The sequence below is a fragment of the Melozone crissalis genome, unplaced genomic scaffold (assembly GCF_028551555.1).
Source record: "Melozone crissalis strain CALT ecotype California unplaced genomic scaffold, PUWL_Pcris_2 ptg000110l_1, whole genome shotgun sequence".
NCBI lineage: Eukaryota > Metazoa > Chordata > Aves > Passeriformes > Passerellidae > Melozone > Melozone crissalis.
The window spans coordinates 2,937,933-2,953,315 of record NW_026535887.1 but is presented as its reverse complement, the minus strand read 5'-3'; the positions used below and the strand labels follow the sequence as shown (position 1 = coordinate 2,953,315).

General features: G+C 44.3%; 1 protein-coding gene across 2 annotated transcripts in view; it reads left to right on the top strand.

The window, feature by feature from the left end:
• Nucleotides 1-15,383, top strand: part of CHCHD3 (coiled-coil-helix-coiled-coil-helix domain containing 3) — a 156,122-nt gene that overhangs the window by 114,440 nt on the left and 26,299 nt on the right. For both annotated transcript variants that reach the window (XM_054292413.1, XM_054292412.1), the window contains one exon: nucleotides 12,731-12,801. In XM_054292413.1, the coding sequence (XP_054148388.1) occupies nucleotides 12,731-12,801 (71 nt within the window). The remainder of the gene's footprint in view (nucleotides 1-12,730; nucleotides 12,802-15,383) is intronic.

The following is a 15,383-nucleotide window of genomic DNA, read 5'->3' as shown; positions in this document are numbered from 1 at the left end:
GGAGAAATGCAGGAGTGCAGCACAATGGAACACTTGGAATGGGAAGGAAAAATAAAAGTTACAGTGGAAAAGAATCCGTCTGTAGGACAGAACATCCCCCAAATACCAGGGTGCTCCAAGCCCTATTCAGCCTGGCCTTGGACACTTCCAGGGGTGAATCCCATCCTGAAAGACAAATTCCAGGATGGGTACAGGGATTGGCAGACCTTTTATAACACTGCACAGAGAAATGTTGAGTTCATAGATTTTACTCCAAGAAATGGTTGTGGTAGAGGGACAGTGTGTGTGCAACAAGGTGAATTCACAAAAACAGCTAAAAGTCTGGGAAAAGGGAAAAAGGGCAATGTCTGGAGAAATGCAGATCTGCAGCACAATGGAACCCTTGGAATGAGAAGGAAAAATAAAGGTTACAATGGGAAAAAAAAAATCATTTGCAGGACAGAACATCTGCCAAATACCAGGGTGCTCCAAGCCCCATTCAGCCTGGCCTTGGACACTTTTAGGGGTGAATCCCATCCTAAAAAAACTAATTCCAGGATGGGTAGAGGGATTGGCAGGCCTTTTATAACCCTACACAGGGAAATACTGAATTCACAGATTTTACTCCAATAAATGGCCATGACAGAGGGGACAGTGTGTGTGACATAAAGTGAATTCACAAAAACAACTAAAAGTCTGGGAAAAAGGGGAATATCTGGAGAAATGCAGGAATGCAGCACAATGGAACACTTGGAATGAGAAGGAAAAATAAAGGTTAGAGTGGGAGAAAGTCTGTTTGTAGGACAGAACATCCCCCAAATAGCTGTGGGATGGCTGAAATGCAGAATAACAGCTCTGGCTTCAGTGGTAGGAGAGAGATAGAAATGGCCAGTGGGAATAAACAAAACCCATGAGAAACGCAGGAAAAAGGAGCCCAGGAAATGGTGGGAATCCTCTTCAGAGGTCACAAAACCCAGCTACAGATGAGGAAGGTTTGTAGGAGTCTGTTTGAATTATCTGGCCTCATGTGTCAGCCAGCCATAGGAATTTGGTGGATTTTGCCTCATTGAGAGCAACGCTGTGATTTTTAAACTTGCAGATCAATGTGTTTGGTGCTGATAACTCCACTGTGTTGTGCTTTCATTTTCCTGGGTCCTGGATTGACTCTGAGCAGGTTTTTAGGGAGAGCCCAGCTGCCTTAGCTGTGGCTGCTTTTCCTTCAGGAGGCAGTGCTGGGATCCACTCTTGGAAAAGCACTGCAAAATTCTCCCTTTCCTTTGATTTAAACATGCTCAGAGCTCGTTTCCTCTCTTGCTTCCCTAAATTTAAATTAATTAATTTCCCTAAATTAAATTTGAGCAGAGTTCTCCACCTAGTCTGAGTGTAAAATGCAGTTAGCTTGGATTCAGTGCTCATCACTCATCCAAACTGAATACCTACATCGTTTCTCATCAGGAATGTTTTATATCCTCAGCTGTTTTTGATTCCTCCTCACTGCTCTCACCTGGTGTTCAAAGCAGCTGCCAGAGACCATCCTTGAAGTCCTTTAGCTGCTTCAGCATCACCAAAACCTGATATTGATCTGTAGATTTTTACAGTTTGGCTTTTTTTTGCAACAGCATCAGCTGTCAGTCAGTTGGTATCAGATTTTCTGCCTTTCCTTGTGGCTGTTTTAACTTGGATCATGAACTTTGCCCAGTGAAAAACCTGCTCTCCATATTCACCCCCTCCTTGCTCTCCTGCTAATCCCAACCACCAAAATATCACCTGACAGTGACACCAAAATTCAGATTATTTGTGGCAGCAACATTGAAAGAAGTTCACTGCTCTGACCAAATTAAAGTGTTTTTGAATATCAAACTCCTCCTATTTGGATACTGCAGCTCATAATTCCACAAAATGAGAATTTGATAGGATTGATCAAGCTGGTTCCTGAGGAAAACTCCCACAAACCCTAGCTTAAAAAAACACAGACAAAACTTTTTAAAGCAGTGAGAGAAACAGCAACAAGCCTGTGCCATGACATTGTTTCCAGGCTTGTTGGATTGAGAGAGACAGAATATTTTAGGATTTTTTTTTTTTTTCAGGAACTTTATTCATGGTCTGTCTCAGGCTGGCGTGTGAGTGTTATTTGTGCTTTTCAAAAAATGGTAATCTTGCACTCATAATGGCCTGAGGCAGCCAATCTCAGGCAGCAGTGATGGGGAGATCTAATAAACACAGCTAAACCCAGCTATTTTCCATTGATTTGAAAGAAGACAGAGCTAATCTGTGATTCTTTCTGTTGGGCTCCTGCCACAAGATGAATTTCACCTCCAGCTGCAGAGCAGATTGCACATCTACAAGCCAAAAGAGATTTTCACCCTGATAGCAGAGCTGGATTTCCATATTTATGGAGTTGTTGTGACTGCAAGGGGCTTTGGGAGGTCCAAGCACCTGCTCAGAGCAGGTTGGCGAGGGCTTTGACAGGGGGATTTGGGGACCTCCAGGGCTGGAGATACCACAACCTCTTACTTGGAGGAAATTACTTTTTTTGACCACTTTTATGGTATTTCTGCCTCCAAAAACTGGACAAAATGAGTTGGTGGTTAAAGGGATTTCCCCAGATTATCTCTGACTTTGAGACTTCCCCTTAAAATCATGGCTGCTGTAGACCATGGAAGGGCTGCCCTGGACTCTGCTGAAGTTTTCCCAAAAGATCTTAATGATTGACCTCAAATTGTCTTTCTTTGAGTGTCCAGCACCTCAGGACTTCATGGGAGTGATCCATGCAGGATGAGCTGAGCTGTGCAGGAAGGTTTTAACTGAGCTTTGAGCTGCTGGATCAAAGCTGAGTGTTTGGGAATGATCCATGTGGAATGGACAGCTCTGTCCATGGAATAAACACTTGGAATTGCCTGTTTTGTTCCAAAACACTTTGGAATTCCAAACACTTGGATGTCACAGCCATTCCTGGATGGGACCCTGGGCTAGCAGGAGAAAAGTACTTGGAGGAAAATACTTTTTTGACTACTTTCACAGGATCTCTGCCTCCAGAAACTGGCCAAAATGAGGTGGAAACAAGTGGTGGTTAAAGGGATTTCCCCAGATTTTCTCTGACTTTGAGACTTCCCCTTACAATTGTGGCTGCTGTAGAATTTGGGATTTCCCCTTAAAATCATGGCTGCTGTAGACCATGGAAGGGCTGCCCTGGACTCTGCTGAAGTTTTCCCTAAAGATCTTCATAGATGACCTCAAATTGTCTTTCTTTGAGTGTCCAACACCTCAGGACTTTGTGGGAGTGATCCATGCAGGGATGGAATGGGAGGTTTTAACTGAGCTGACTTTGAGCTGCTGGAGCAAAGCTGAGTGTTTGGGAATGATCCATGCAGAATGGACAGCTCTGTCCATTGAATAAATCCATGAAATCCACTGGGATTTCTCTGGAAGTCACTGCCATTCCTGGATGGGACCCTGGGCTAGAAGGAAATGTTCCAGCCCATGGTAGGGGTTGGAACTGGATCATCTTGAAGGTCCCCTCCATCCCAAACCATTCCAGGATTTTAGGATTCGTGCTGATCCTGCTTTGCTTTAAGCTGTGATTCCCTGTGGGGTCATTTTTGTTTTGCATAAGTGGCCCACTGGACCAGTATTTTAAGAATTAATTCCATAAAAACAAACCAGCACCAGGAATTTGAAATCCTCATTCCTGTGCTGCTGTCTGCACCTGATGCCACCAACAGAAGGGAATTCCCAGCTTAGATTTCATGGACATCACCCCTGGCAGCAGCAATTCCCATTCCTGTGTGCCTCAAAGATGTCCCACACTCATTTTGGGGGTCGTGGAGAAATAACCCCATTGGGAGAACAGAATTTAAACCATGGAATAGTGACAGGACTGATTTAAGAAGAGAAATTGGAAATGGGAATGATCTAAATGAGGCTTCTCATCATCAGGAGGGGCCGTAAATACACTTGTGCATTTTCAGGTGCATTTCTAAACCTGAGCACATTTGTATTAACACCACTCCTACAATTACATGCAGATTAGCTGCTTGGCTGAATAGCTGTAAGAACTTGGAATAGATTTGTCCTTTTCACCAAGGTTTTCATTTTCTTTGGCAGCTCTGAGTGTTAACAAATTAGAGATCGATGTTGTAGCAGGGCAGAAAAGTGAAGTGAGCCATGGCTGGGGAGAAACTTCAGAGCCATTAATAGTTGCAGTTAAAGGCATTAGTTAGTGGTGCCTGAAAAACTGAGTTGAAAATTCAAAAGAAAAGGTCAAAAATTGTTCTCTTTTCCCCCATTTTCTGCTGATAACTGAGTTAAGTATTTTACCCTGCTTGCTGCACTCTGAATATCTTTGAATATCACTGAAATTTTTGACAAAAACCCATTGTGGAATGCAGCACACACTGGTGGGAAGTGAATTTTCACTGCTGGAAATTTCCATTCTGCAGGTTGCTCCTTTGCTTTGTGGAATCACGGATTGCTTTGGGACCTTAAACTCCACCTCATTCCAACCTCCACAGGCAGGGACACCTCCAAGGTTTTGTTTGGGTGGGTCTGTGGCAATTTCAACACCTTTGATACTTTTTGGGGTTTATTTCTCTGTAGGAAAAGGTACTTGGGTGGTTTAGGGTGTCCCTAATCGTCCCTTGAGTCTGTGACAGTTCAGGCATCTCTTCTATCACAGGGACAACCTGGTCCTGACCCAGCTTCTTCCAGGACACAGCAGATAATTTCAGAGTTCCAAAACTTCACTTGGAAGTCGTCTAAAGGTAGAAGAGAGGGAATTGCACTTGAATTTGAAATGGGGAGCTCTGTGCAATCACCACCAAAATCCTGATAATTGCCTTAATCTCATCTTCCTTATCTGGGTGTCCTCTGTAGGTTCAGTCCCAGGTTCCTTCCTTTGCTTTTTTATTTTCTGTGGGGCTTCTCTTTCAGTTTGAATTCCCTCTCCCTGCCTTGCAGCCACTTGTGGCATGTTAGAAAATTCTCCTGTGCTGTGAAAGCTCATCCCCTGCTCTGCCCATTCATCTTTAGTCCCTGAATTGTGGTGGGAGGGATTTGTTGGGTCCTTCCCCAAAGGCACCTTTGATGCTGTAGCTCAGGACTGGAAAACTGGTTTGCTTTGGGCAGTGACCATTTTTTTGTGCAAAGATGCTCCTTTTAGAGAGATTTCATAAAATCCTGATTTTCAGCCCTATAGCAGACCCACAGAACTTTCCCCAGTGAGGGCAGTCAGTCCCCTCATTAAAAATGAACTCCTAATAGGATTTAAAAATAATAAGAAAACTCTTAAGTGTTATGTAGGATCTCTGAATGTGGCTTTGGACATCCTTAGTTTCATCTCTGGAATAAAAACTGCACCAATTGACTGACTAGAGCAGCTGGATCAAATGAGAGCAGTCAGAGCTTGTAGAAAGAATAACTTATCTAAAAATTCAAGCCCAGGCCTGATGTGCTGACATTTCACAAGAAATTCCCTCATCCATAGATCATCTGGAGGCAGAATGAAGATGCAGTGTTACTTGGGAAGCTGTCTGATGTTAAATGCTTGGTTTTCCATAGCTTATTAAAATCAATTCAGGCACAAATAGAGGCTTTAAACTCCAATGAAAATGCCATTGGAATGGTCATATTTATAAAGCTGTAATTTAATGTAATTTGGATCTGGGGTGGAGGCACAAAGCAGCTGATGGTTTTATTCTTTTTTTTTGGGTCTTTTTTCTTCCCTAATTCCTTCTCTCCTCGCTCACTTGGTGGCAGTTCCAAAGATGAAACATGACTGGAGGTTTTTGAGTTTATTTCTTCTAATCTTGCCTTTTTCTCTGTAGTCCACAGGAACCCATGGAGCTGCTCTGGGGCTGGGAGAGCTGGGAATGTTCCCCTGGAGCAGGGAGGGATCCAGGGAGAGCTGGGAATGTTCCCCTGGAGCAGGGAAGGCTCCAGGGAGAGCTCCCAGCACATGGCAGGGCCTGCAGGGGCTCCAGCAGAGCTGCAGAGGGACTGGGGACAAGGCCTGCAGGGACAGCACCCAGGGAATGGCTCCCACTGCCAGAGGGCAGCCATGGGTGGCATCTTGGCAATGAGCAATTCCTGCCTGGGCTGGCATTGCCAGAGCAGCTGGGGCTGCCCCTGATCCCTGCAGTGCCCAAGGCCAGGCTGGAGCAGCCTGGGATGGTGGGACTGGAATGGGATGGGCTTGAAGGGCCCTTCCCACCCAAACCATTCTGGGGTTTGGGACACTCAGAATCCATCCCCAGGGATTTTTATGGAAGTTGGGGATGGCAAAGGGAAGGGAGACCCTTCCTGGAGTGCTGAGGTTCCCAGTGAAGCCCCCAGACCCCAAAATTCCTTCCTGGAGAGGAGTCGGGGTGGGGATGGATCCAATGGCAGGCTGGGAGAGCTGGGAATGGAGGGAATTCCCTGGAGAGGGAGCCTGGGGTGGGATTTTGGGAAGGGATTCCCAGAGCAGCTGGGGCTGCCCCTGATCCCTGGAGTGTCCAAGTCCAAAGATGGGGCTTGGAGCAGCCTGGTGAGTCTTGAGTTTGGACTAAAAATAAGTGAAGCAATTTCTTTGTGGCTTTGAAAATCTCTTTTAAGGCCGTTCAGATCTCAGGCTCTGTGTCAACAGGATGATTAAAACAAAATGCTCCCTATTATCCCCAAATGGCTTTGTTAAAGATCCCGAGATGAAATGGCCACAAGTACAATTAAGGGAGAAAAGGAGCTTAACTGCAGCAGAAATGGATTTAAAAGAGGCACAGAAAACTTCCCAATTTGCCATTCAGGGAGCAGGATAATCTTTGCCTGCCGATGCTTTGAGTCTTTTCGTGGGGGAGGATGAGAAGGAGAGAGAAGTCTTTAAATTAAAAATTCTCCCCTGATTCTCAAAGGTGCCAAACAGCCCAAGCCCTTGGTTCCTTTGGTGGGTGGAGCAGGTGCTGAGCTGAGCTGGAGTCAAGCTGGGCTCATTTTTGTCTTTCCCAGCACTGACTTGAAGCAAAGGGCAGATTTGTCTCTTTTGTATGCAAGTCAAAAGTCTTTTTTCCTTTGTCCAATCAACTATGTAACTATTAAATTTAATTTTAAAAAAATAATTAAATAGATTGCATGAATGTTACTCTCCTAATGAATCTCTTCAGGGCTTTAAGTGCTTAAAAGCAAGAATTCAATGCCAAAATCAGTCGTGGTCTATCTGCAGTAAAAAACAGTTTCACCACATTTTTAATAAAATAGTGCATATAGGTGAAGCATCTCTGGTGGAATTAAATGAGAGATCTCAAGTTCTCCTGGTTCTTTTGATAATCTTTTATCAGCTTGGATGACACAGGATCTCTCAGAACTTTCCCTGCTTGCAAATCTGAAGATTTTCAGCCCAGAGTGAAACGTGTACTTGTGCTTTGAGTTCCTCCATGCAGACAAAACAGTGACCTTCTGGGGGGCTCCAGGGATTTATTTTCTGACACAGACCTTTGAAATCAGAGCTCTTGAGAGAAATAATTCTCCTCTTATTCCTCCAGCTTTAAGAAGCTTCTGCTTCCACTTTTGCTCAGGGAAAATTATTTCAGTGGCAGACGTGGTGAAAACACTTTCACCAGTGGCCACATCTCATTTTTCTCTTCCTGACTTACAGCATTATTTATATTTTCTGTGACTCTGTGTTTGTATCAGGACAAATTGGATGGATTTAAAAGTGAAATTGAAATTCTCTTTAAGTTCTTATTCAGCCTCTGTTTCTTTTAGTTCACTTTGAGGGAAAAGGCACTACTTGTTACTCATTTTTACTGCAATCTTTTCATTATTTTTGGCCCAAAACCGCTGGGTTTGGGTTTGAAGGGGACTTTAAACTCATCCAGTGCAACCCTTGCCATGGTAGGGACACCTTCCACTGTCTCAGGGTGATCCAAGCTGGCCTGGGACCATCTCGGACAGGTGGAAAGTGAATTTCCATTCTCCAGGTTGATCCTTTGTTTTGTGGAATCACAGATTGGTTTAATAATAAACCAATAATAAGTGTCTGCCTTTATCTGGAGATGAGGAAATGATGCTACAGCCCCATTTTTAATCTGTACTTAGGGAAATGACCACTGCACTTTTATCTGAAGGATTAGGGAAGACTTGAAAAACGAAAATGCATTTCTGGGTTACAGAGAGTTTATCTCTAAAAGAGAATCTGAGTGAGTTTCAATAGCAGACCTGAGCCAACAAACAGCACACTTCAGCTGAGATAACAAATGATTTCTTGATAGCTTGTAGGATTAAAACTTCTGGGCATAGAGAGCAGCTCAGTTGATCACTTGAACTGCAATTAAAAAGCAGAACAAGTACACCCCGAATATTGTTTTTATGTCAGAAATGCTCCTTCATGCTTGAAAATGAGAAAAAATTGCAATCGATCCTTACAACTGTTGTGTTCATCTTTATTGACTGGCCCAAAGAAAGATAAATGGCAGCCTAAATAAGATTCCAGTGAGTGCTGGCCTGGGAGGGGACAGGGGGTGATGGAGAACCATTCATCATCCCAGCCCTGCCCCGGCCACACTCACCCCACTGTGGGCTCGTCCTGATGCCTTCAGAAACTGAGCTAGGACAGAGATTAGATGGAGTTAAAGAATAAAGCAGGGATTTATTGAAGGGTTCTCCTCAATTGTGCTGTTTGTGAGGGTCCCCAGGACGAGGTGAGAGATGAGAATCTGACTCCAAGTTCTCAGAAGGCTGATTTATTATTTTATGATATTATATTAAAGAATGCTATGCTAAACTATACCAAAGAAAGAGAAAGGAGATATCAGAAAGCTTAGCAAGAATGAATAATAAAAACCTGTGGTTGACGCAGAGAGTCTTACACAGCTGATGGTGATTGGTCATTAATTAAAAACAATTCACATGTTTGGATAAACAATCTCCAGACCACATTCCAGAGCAGCAAACACGGGAGAAGCTGAGGCTTCTCATCTTCCCAGGAGAAGAAATCCTGGTGAAGGGATTTTTCAGAAAATATCACAGTGACTCAATGGATGCACCTTGGGCAGCACCAGAGCCCAGCCAGGGCTGCACCCAAGATGACCCAAAATGGCCCCAAAATGCACGAGCGCTCCCGGGGTCTCTCCCTGGGATCAGTTCTGCTCCATTTGCACCTTGCAGTTCATTGTCCCATCCCAGCTTCAGCCCAGGCACTCCCACCCTGCTTGTTTTTCTCTCTGCAGCCCACGGGGTTTGTGCTCCTGGGCTGAGATTTGGGGCATTTGTCCTTGGTGCCCAGCTGGAGCAGGAATTGTTTTGTCTCCCTGCTCTGTGCACAGAGCTCACCATCCCTGAATGTGAACCCAGCCCCACACACTAAAGCAGCACAGAGTGTGAAAAATATAAAAGCTAAACCTGAGGCATCACTTTGAACCTGCTGAAGCAAAATGTTGGTGCCCAGGGGTGTCCCCAGGAGCTGTGAAGGTGAGGATGAGCCAGGTGGGCACTTTAAGCTTTAACTCTCACTCTTTTTCTGTGGATTCCGGGAATTGAGCAGGGGGAAGATTTGAGATGCTGAACTTTGTTGAATTATCCTGGATTTAATCAGAGAATATTTGTTGGCTTTTTTAGCACCTTTCTACTCCTTTCCCCTCACCTTGGCCTTTGTTTCACCCTCTCTGGAAGATCTGAGCTGTGTGTCAAGCCCTCCTGGTTGGTCCTGTGTGAGGAACTGGGGCTCATTTTAATCAAGCCTGAACTGTCATTCTGGTCCCACGCTGTGCCATGCCATGGATCCCATCCCACAGATCCTATCCCATCCCACAGATCCCATCCCATCCTATCCCATCAGATCCCATCCCACACATCCTATCCCACCCCACAGATCCCATCTCATGGATCCTGTCCCATCCCGTCCCACAGATCCCATCCCATCCCATGGATCCCATCCCATCCCACATATCCCATATCACAGATCCCATCCCATTGCATCCCATCCCACGGATCTCATCCCATGGATCCCATCTCACGGATCCCATCCCATCCCAACCCACAGATCCCATCCCATCTCATCCTAGAGATCCCATCCCACAGATCCCATCTCATGGATCCCGTCCCCTCCTATCCCACAGATCCCCTCCCATCCCATGGATCCCATTCCACAGATCCCATCCCACTCCACAGATCCCATCCCATCTCACCCAACAGATCCCATCCCATGGATCCCATCCCATCCCACCCCACAAATCCCATCCCATCCCCCTGGGCCTGCCTGGGCTTGCTGAGTGCCAGGGGGTCGCTGGTGTGAGGAGAATTTCACTTCCATTTGCTCTCTGGACACCAATGATTTATGAAAAAATAAATGAGGGTGCGTGGCAAGCTGGGTTTGAGTGCAAATGAGTGATGAGGAGTGGGGCTGGGCTGGGGAGTGCAGCACAGCTCCCTGCTCCTGCTGATCCAGGCCTGACCTTTGCCTGCACTGCCTCTTACCCAATTTGTTATCATTTGTGAGAAAATATTAGCCCTGCACTACAATTTTACCCCTGTCTGGAGATGGCATTTTATTCACTGATTTCAGTACATTTTGAGATTATCGTTCACAGGGAAAAAGCTTGGAAGATGAAATCTTGTAGTGGGAAGGGAAAATGTTTTTCTTTGCAATTTTTTGTAGTTGGTGTTGCCTCTTTTGGAATTTCAGGAAGTGTTTTTGCATTAGTGAGACCTGCACTGCTCATAAAATGATAAATATTCCTCAGGACATGTTTACTCACCCAGTGACCACAGACCTGTGTCATGTGTGACTTTTATGGAAGAGTGATCTCTCCACTTAGAGCCTTTCCCATTTTTTCCCTCCCCTAAAAATGTTTTCATCATATTGTTTTTCCATACATCAATGTCTGAAGCTAAACTGCTTTATTTTACCCAAAATTAAAATGGGAATGATGCTTCCCATGGACTGGATTGTGGCATCCATGTGTGTTATGGAATCATGGAGTGGTTTGGGTTGGGAGGGACCTTAAATCCCATCCAGTGCCACCCCTGCCATGGCAGAGACACCTCCCACTGTCCCAGGGGTCTTCAAACCCTGGCCTTGGCCATTGCGGGGGTCAGGGGCAGCCCCAGCTGCTCTGGGAATCCCTTCCCAAAATCCCACCCCAGGCTCCCTCTCCAGGGAATTCCCTCCATTCCCAGCTCTCCCAGCCTGCCATTGGATCCATCCCCACCCCGACTCCTCTCTAGGAAGGAATTTTAGGATCTGGGGGCTTCACTGGGAACCTCAGCACTCCGGGAAGGGTCTCCCTTCCCTTTGCCATCCCCAACTTCCATAAAAACCCCTCGGGATGGATTCTGAGTGTCCCAAATCCCAGAATGGTTTGGGTGGGAAGGGCCCTTCAAGCCCATCCCATTCCAGTCCCACCATCCCAGGCTGCTCCAGCCTGGCCTTGGGCACTGCAGGGATCAGGGGCAGCCCCAGCTGCTCTGGCAATGCCAGCCCAGGCAGGAATTGCTCATTGCCAAGATGCCACCCATGGCTGCCCTCTGGCAGTGGGAGCCATTCCCTGGGTGCTGTCCCTGCAGGCCTTGTCCCCAGTCCCTCTGCAGCTCTGCTGGAGCCCCTTTAGGGTCTCTGAGCTCTCCCAGAACATTTTCCTCTCCAGGCTGAACAATCCCATCTCCCTCAGCCTGACACAAATTAAATATTTGGAAGATGCCAAGTCAATATTGAGGCATCAATAACTCCAAAGCACAAGATCAAGTCCAGGTTGTTAAAATAATGGTTCAGCTGGCTTTGATGGAATCACACAGTGTGGGATTGTCAGGGTTTTGTTGCCATGTTAACACCACTCCCTGGGATGCCCATGACTCAAAGCCACACCAGAGTTCCTGCAAGTGCCAGCACAACATTTTTGCTTCTCCATGCCCTGTTTCCAGCAGCACTCCCAGGAAAATGATTTCAGAGGATTTGGAGCTGCTCAAACTTTGCTTTCTCCCTCCAGCTGGGCAGCCAGGTGCCTTGGTTATCACAGCTGAGGTCCAGCTGTGCCCAGGCTATAAAATCCTCCTGAAAAATGCCACCTCTGTGTTATTGAGACATGGAGCAAAACAACATCCCAGTGATTTATCTCAGCCTGCAGCATCACAGAATTCTCCAGGCTGGAAAAGACCTTTAAGGTCATCAAATCCAACCATTTCCAGCCCTGCCAGGGCCACCACTAACCATGTCCCCAAGTGCCACCTCCACAGGGCTTTAAATCCTTCCAGGGATGGGGACTCCTCCCCTGCAGCTTTTCCAATGCCAAACCAACCTTTCCATGAAGGAATTTTCCCAAATCAAAGCTGAGCTTTCCGTGGCACAGCATTTTCACACCTAGAAAACTTCTGTGGCTTGGTGAGCTTCTCTCACCTGTACTTTGGAAATGAAGGATTTTGTAGAACTGAGTCAAAGCCATCCCTGGGTTTGGGGGAGATGAAAAATCTCTTCTGGCTTTAAAAATTGAAATTAGCAACTGATGGAAGCAATCTGGGAGTTTGGAATATTCCAGTAAATCCTCAGAGAGGCGTTTTCAAGGCAAGAAGCAGAAAGGAAATTCCAGCCTTTGTTAATTTATTGTGGGATTTTGAAGCTTGGCTCAATGTCACCTGTGAGGCAGGGGGGAGAATTTCTGAAACTCTGTCATTTTATGGTGAAGTTTTGACAGTTTTTGAAACAGCTTAAATCCAAAATCAGCTTTATTGATTAGATATTATAAATGATACTAACTGAAATCTGTATTTATTCTGGTTTTTTTCTTTCCAGAGTGCCCAGTTCTACAAAGTCACCACTGAGCAATACCAAAAAGCTGCTGATGAAGTCTCAGCTCGTTTCAAGTGAGTCCCCCCTGTTTTCTCCTGGCAGCTGGCTGAGTTCTTACCCCATTAAAATGCACAATCATTCCCCTTTCCTCCCTCACAGATCCTATCAGTCCCCCTGGCTGTTGAAAGGAGGAAAATTGGGAAAATTTGGAGGCCAATGTATAGGAACCATAAGCTGCAGAGAAATGGGCTGCACACTTTGTATACATTTATTTTAATTTCTAGTTGATAAGGAGCATGAATTAGTCTAAAAATAGATTTGATGGAGCACCAAAAATGAGATTCCAGCTCTGCATCACAATGGCACCACGGGAAGGATTTAAATGAGGAATTTCACTCTGCCCTCAGCAGTGAAGGTCAGATGGAATAATTTTTATTAGTGCTGAAGAAAGTGAAGTGAAGATCTGGTAATTGATGGATCAAAGTGACAGTGACCCCTGGCCTTGGACCTTCCCTTTGGGCTGCTCCATCCCTCAGGCTCCAGGGCCCATTCATCATTTTAGTGAGGACACAGAACTTTTTACAACCTCAATTCTCTCCTCTAGCCAAGAAATGCTGCAGAAAAATGAATTATTCTGCCACGGTTTTCGTAGATTTGTGGAGGGATTTCCTTCTGGTTTTGTGTTTTGTTTTGGTTTTTGTTGAGCAGGAAGAGAGAAATCTGTTTTGAGCTGCTGATAATGATACAAATATAATTTTAAAGTATAAGAAAAACTCATTTTATCTCTTTAACAGCAGGAATTGTTGAATATTCTTGGGTGTATATATAAAAATTTTGTAGTGTTTAATGGTCAGAGTATATTGAACACTAAATTAATCTGTCCTTAAACAGGATGACCATTGATCAAGGGCTGATTTAAACATAATTTGGAGGGTTTTCCATTATGTCTGCAAATCCAGGAAGGTTGGGATGAAATTCCCACCTGGGTGTTTCCTTCCTCTGTTACAGTGGGATATTTTCACCTTTCTAAATCAAATTATTTTTTCATTTCACATGCATTATTCCAAAAGAAGCTTTTGGTGGGATTTGAGGTTTTGCTGAAGGGCTCTGGGTGGGTTTGGGATTGGGTTTTTCTTCCTGATACATAAAGGATTTCCTAAATAAATCCAATTCTTTGGGTTCCTTTCTGTGCACAAATGGAGCTGTGGATGGAGCAGGAGCCAGTCGTGAGCATCAAAGAAATTTAAGAAAATTTAGAAATTTAAGAAAATTAAGAAAATTATTTTATAGGGTGCAGAAATCAAGGAATATTTACTGAGGAAGATTTGGACAGGGAATCACATTCCTAACACTTGATGGGATTGGACTTTTCTTAATTTTTTAGAAACTAAAGGTATAAATTGAAATAATCATTTGACTGCTCTGTAATAGCAGCACTGCAATCACTGTGCTGCTTTTCCACTTCAAACCAAATTTCCTAAAAATTATTGGGAATTTTTACATCTGTGGATTCAGTATTGGTCCATTGCCTTCCAAGAAAACAAAATTAAAGAAAAAAGTGCCTGAAATATGCACATAAATTGTGGCAGATTTGATGAAGTGCCTGAAATACCAACATTACTTTACAATTTCAAGGTTTTTTCCTTACATAAAATCCTTTTAAACACAGTGTCTCTTTATTGAAGGTTTCAGTGCAGGAGGTGTTATTTTATCACTGCCTCTTTTATGGAACTTGATGGATAAACGAGGAATGATTTAGTGAGACCTGAAGATGCTCTTTTGGCACTTCTCATGTGCAGTTTAATTGCACGTGAGGATTGAGAGGACAGAGGCTCCAGTGGTGTTTAAAGAGTTGTTTAATTGGCTGTAAAAGAAGAATTAAATAAGGTTGAGCTGCTAAATTTTGTTAATGCATAAAGCCATGTGCTGCCTGTGATTGCAGGTTCCAAGTGCAAGATTAATGGATCTAATTGTGGTGTTGGTAGCAAATAGTCTGACTTTATTTTAGGCATGTCTAGAATTAGGTGCACAGTTTTAGTGCTATAACTTGAATTTCTTCCACTTTTTAAGCTGCATCACTTCCCACAGCAAGAAGTGGATGGTGTTGTTATATATTTAATATTTCCTGGATTTTCCTTCCTCCATTTAATCCCTGAAATTACATCAAGTGTAGCTTCATCAGTCTTTAGGGATAATTAAACCCTATTAAAAGGGGAAAAATACAAATATCCCACATGGGTTTGGATCAGAGACCTGGCAAATCTTGTGTCTGCACTTCCTATTGCTGCCTGCATTAAACTGATATTCCAAATATCCATGAGGAATGTTTTATCTCCACCAAAGCCCTGATTCACATTGATCAAATTGGGAATTATCAAATGCTCCATCTCTTTACCAGCCTAATTCTCATTGATCAAATCCTAAATGAGCAGGTTCAGGCAGTTCCTGCAGTCCCCAAATCACATTAAAACAACATTACAGGGCCATGCTGCCCCTCCTAAAGCTGGAATTATCTTCCCACAGTTCCATTATAACCCCAATTATTCCATTATGAACATGGCTCTGTTCTAATGAGGAGTTTACACAAGGAGAGAAGAATGCAACGTTACAGGAAGAGCTGGGCTTTGGGCAAGGATTTGAACTTTTCCTAATCAAA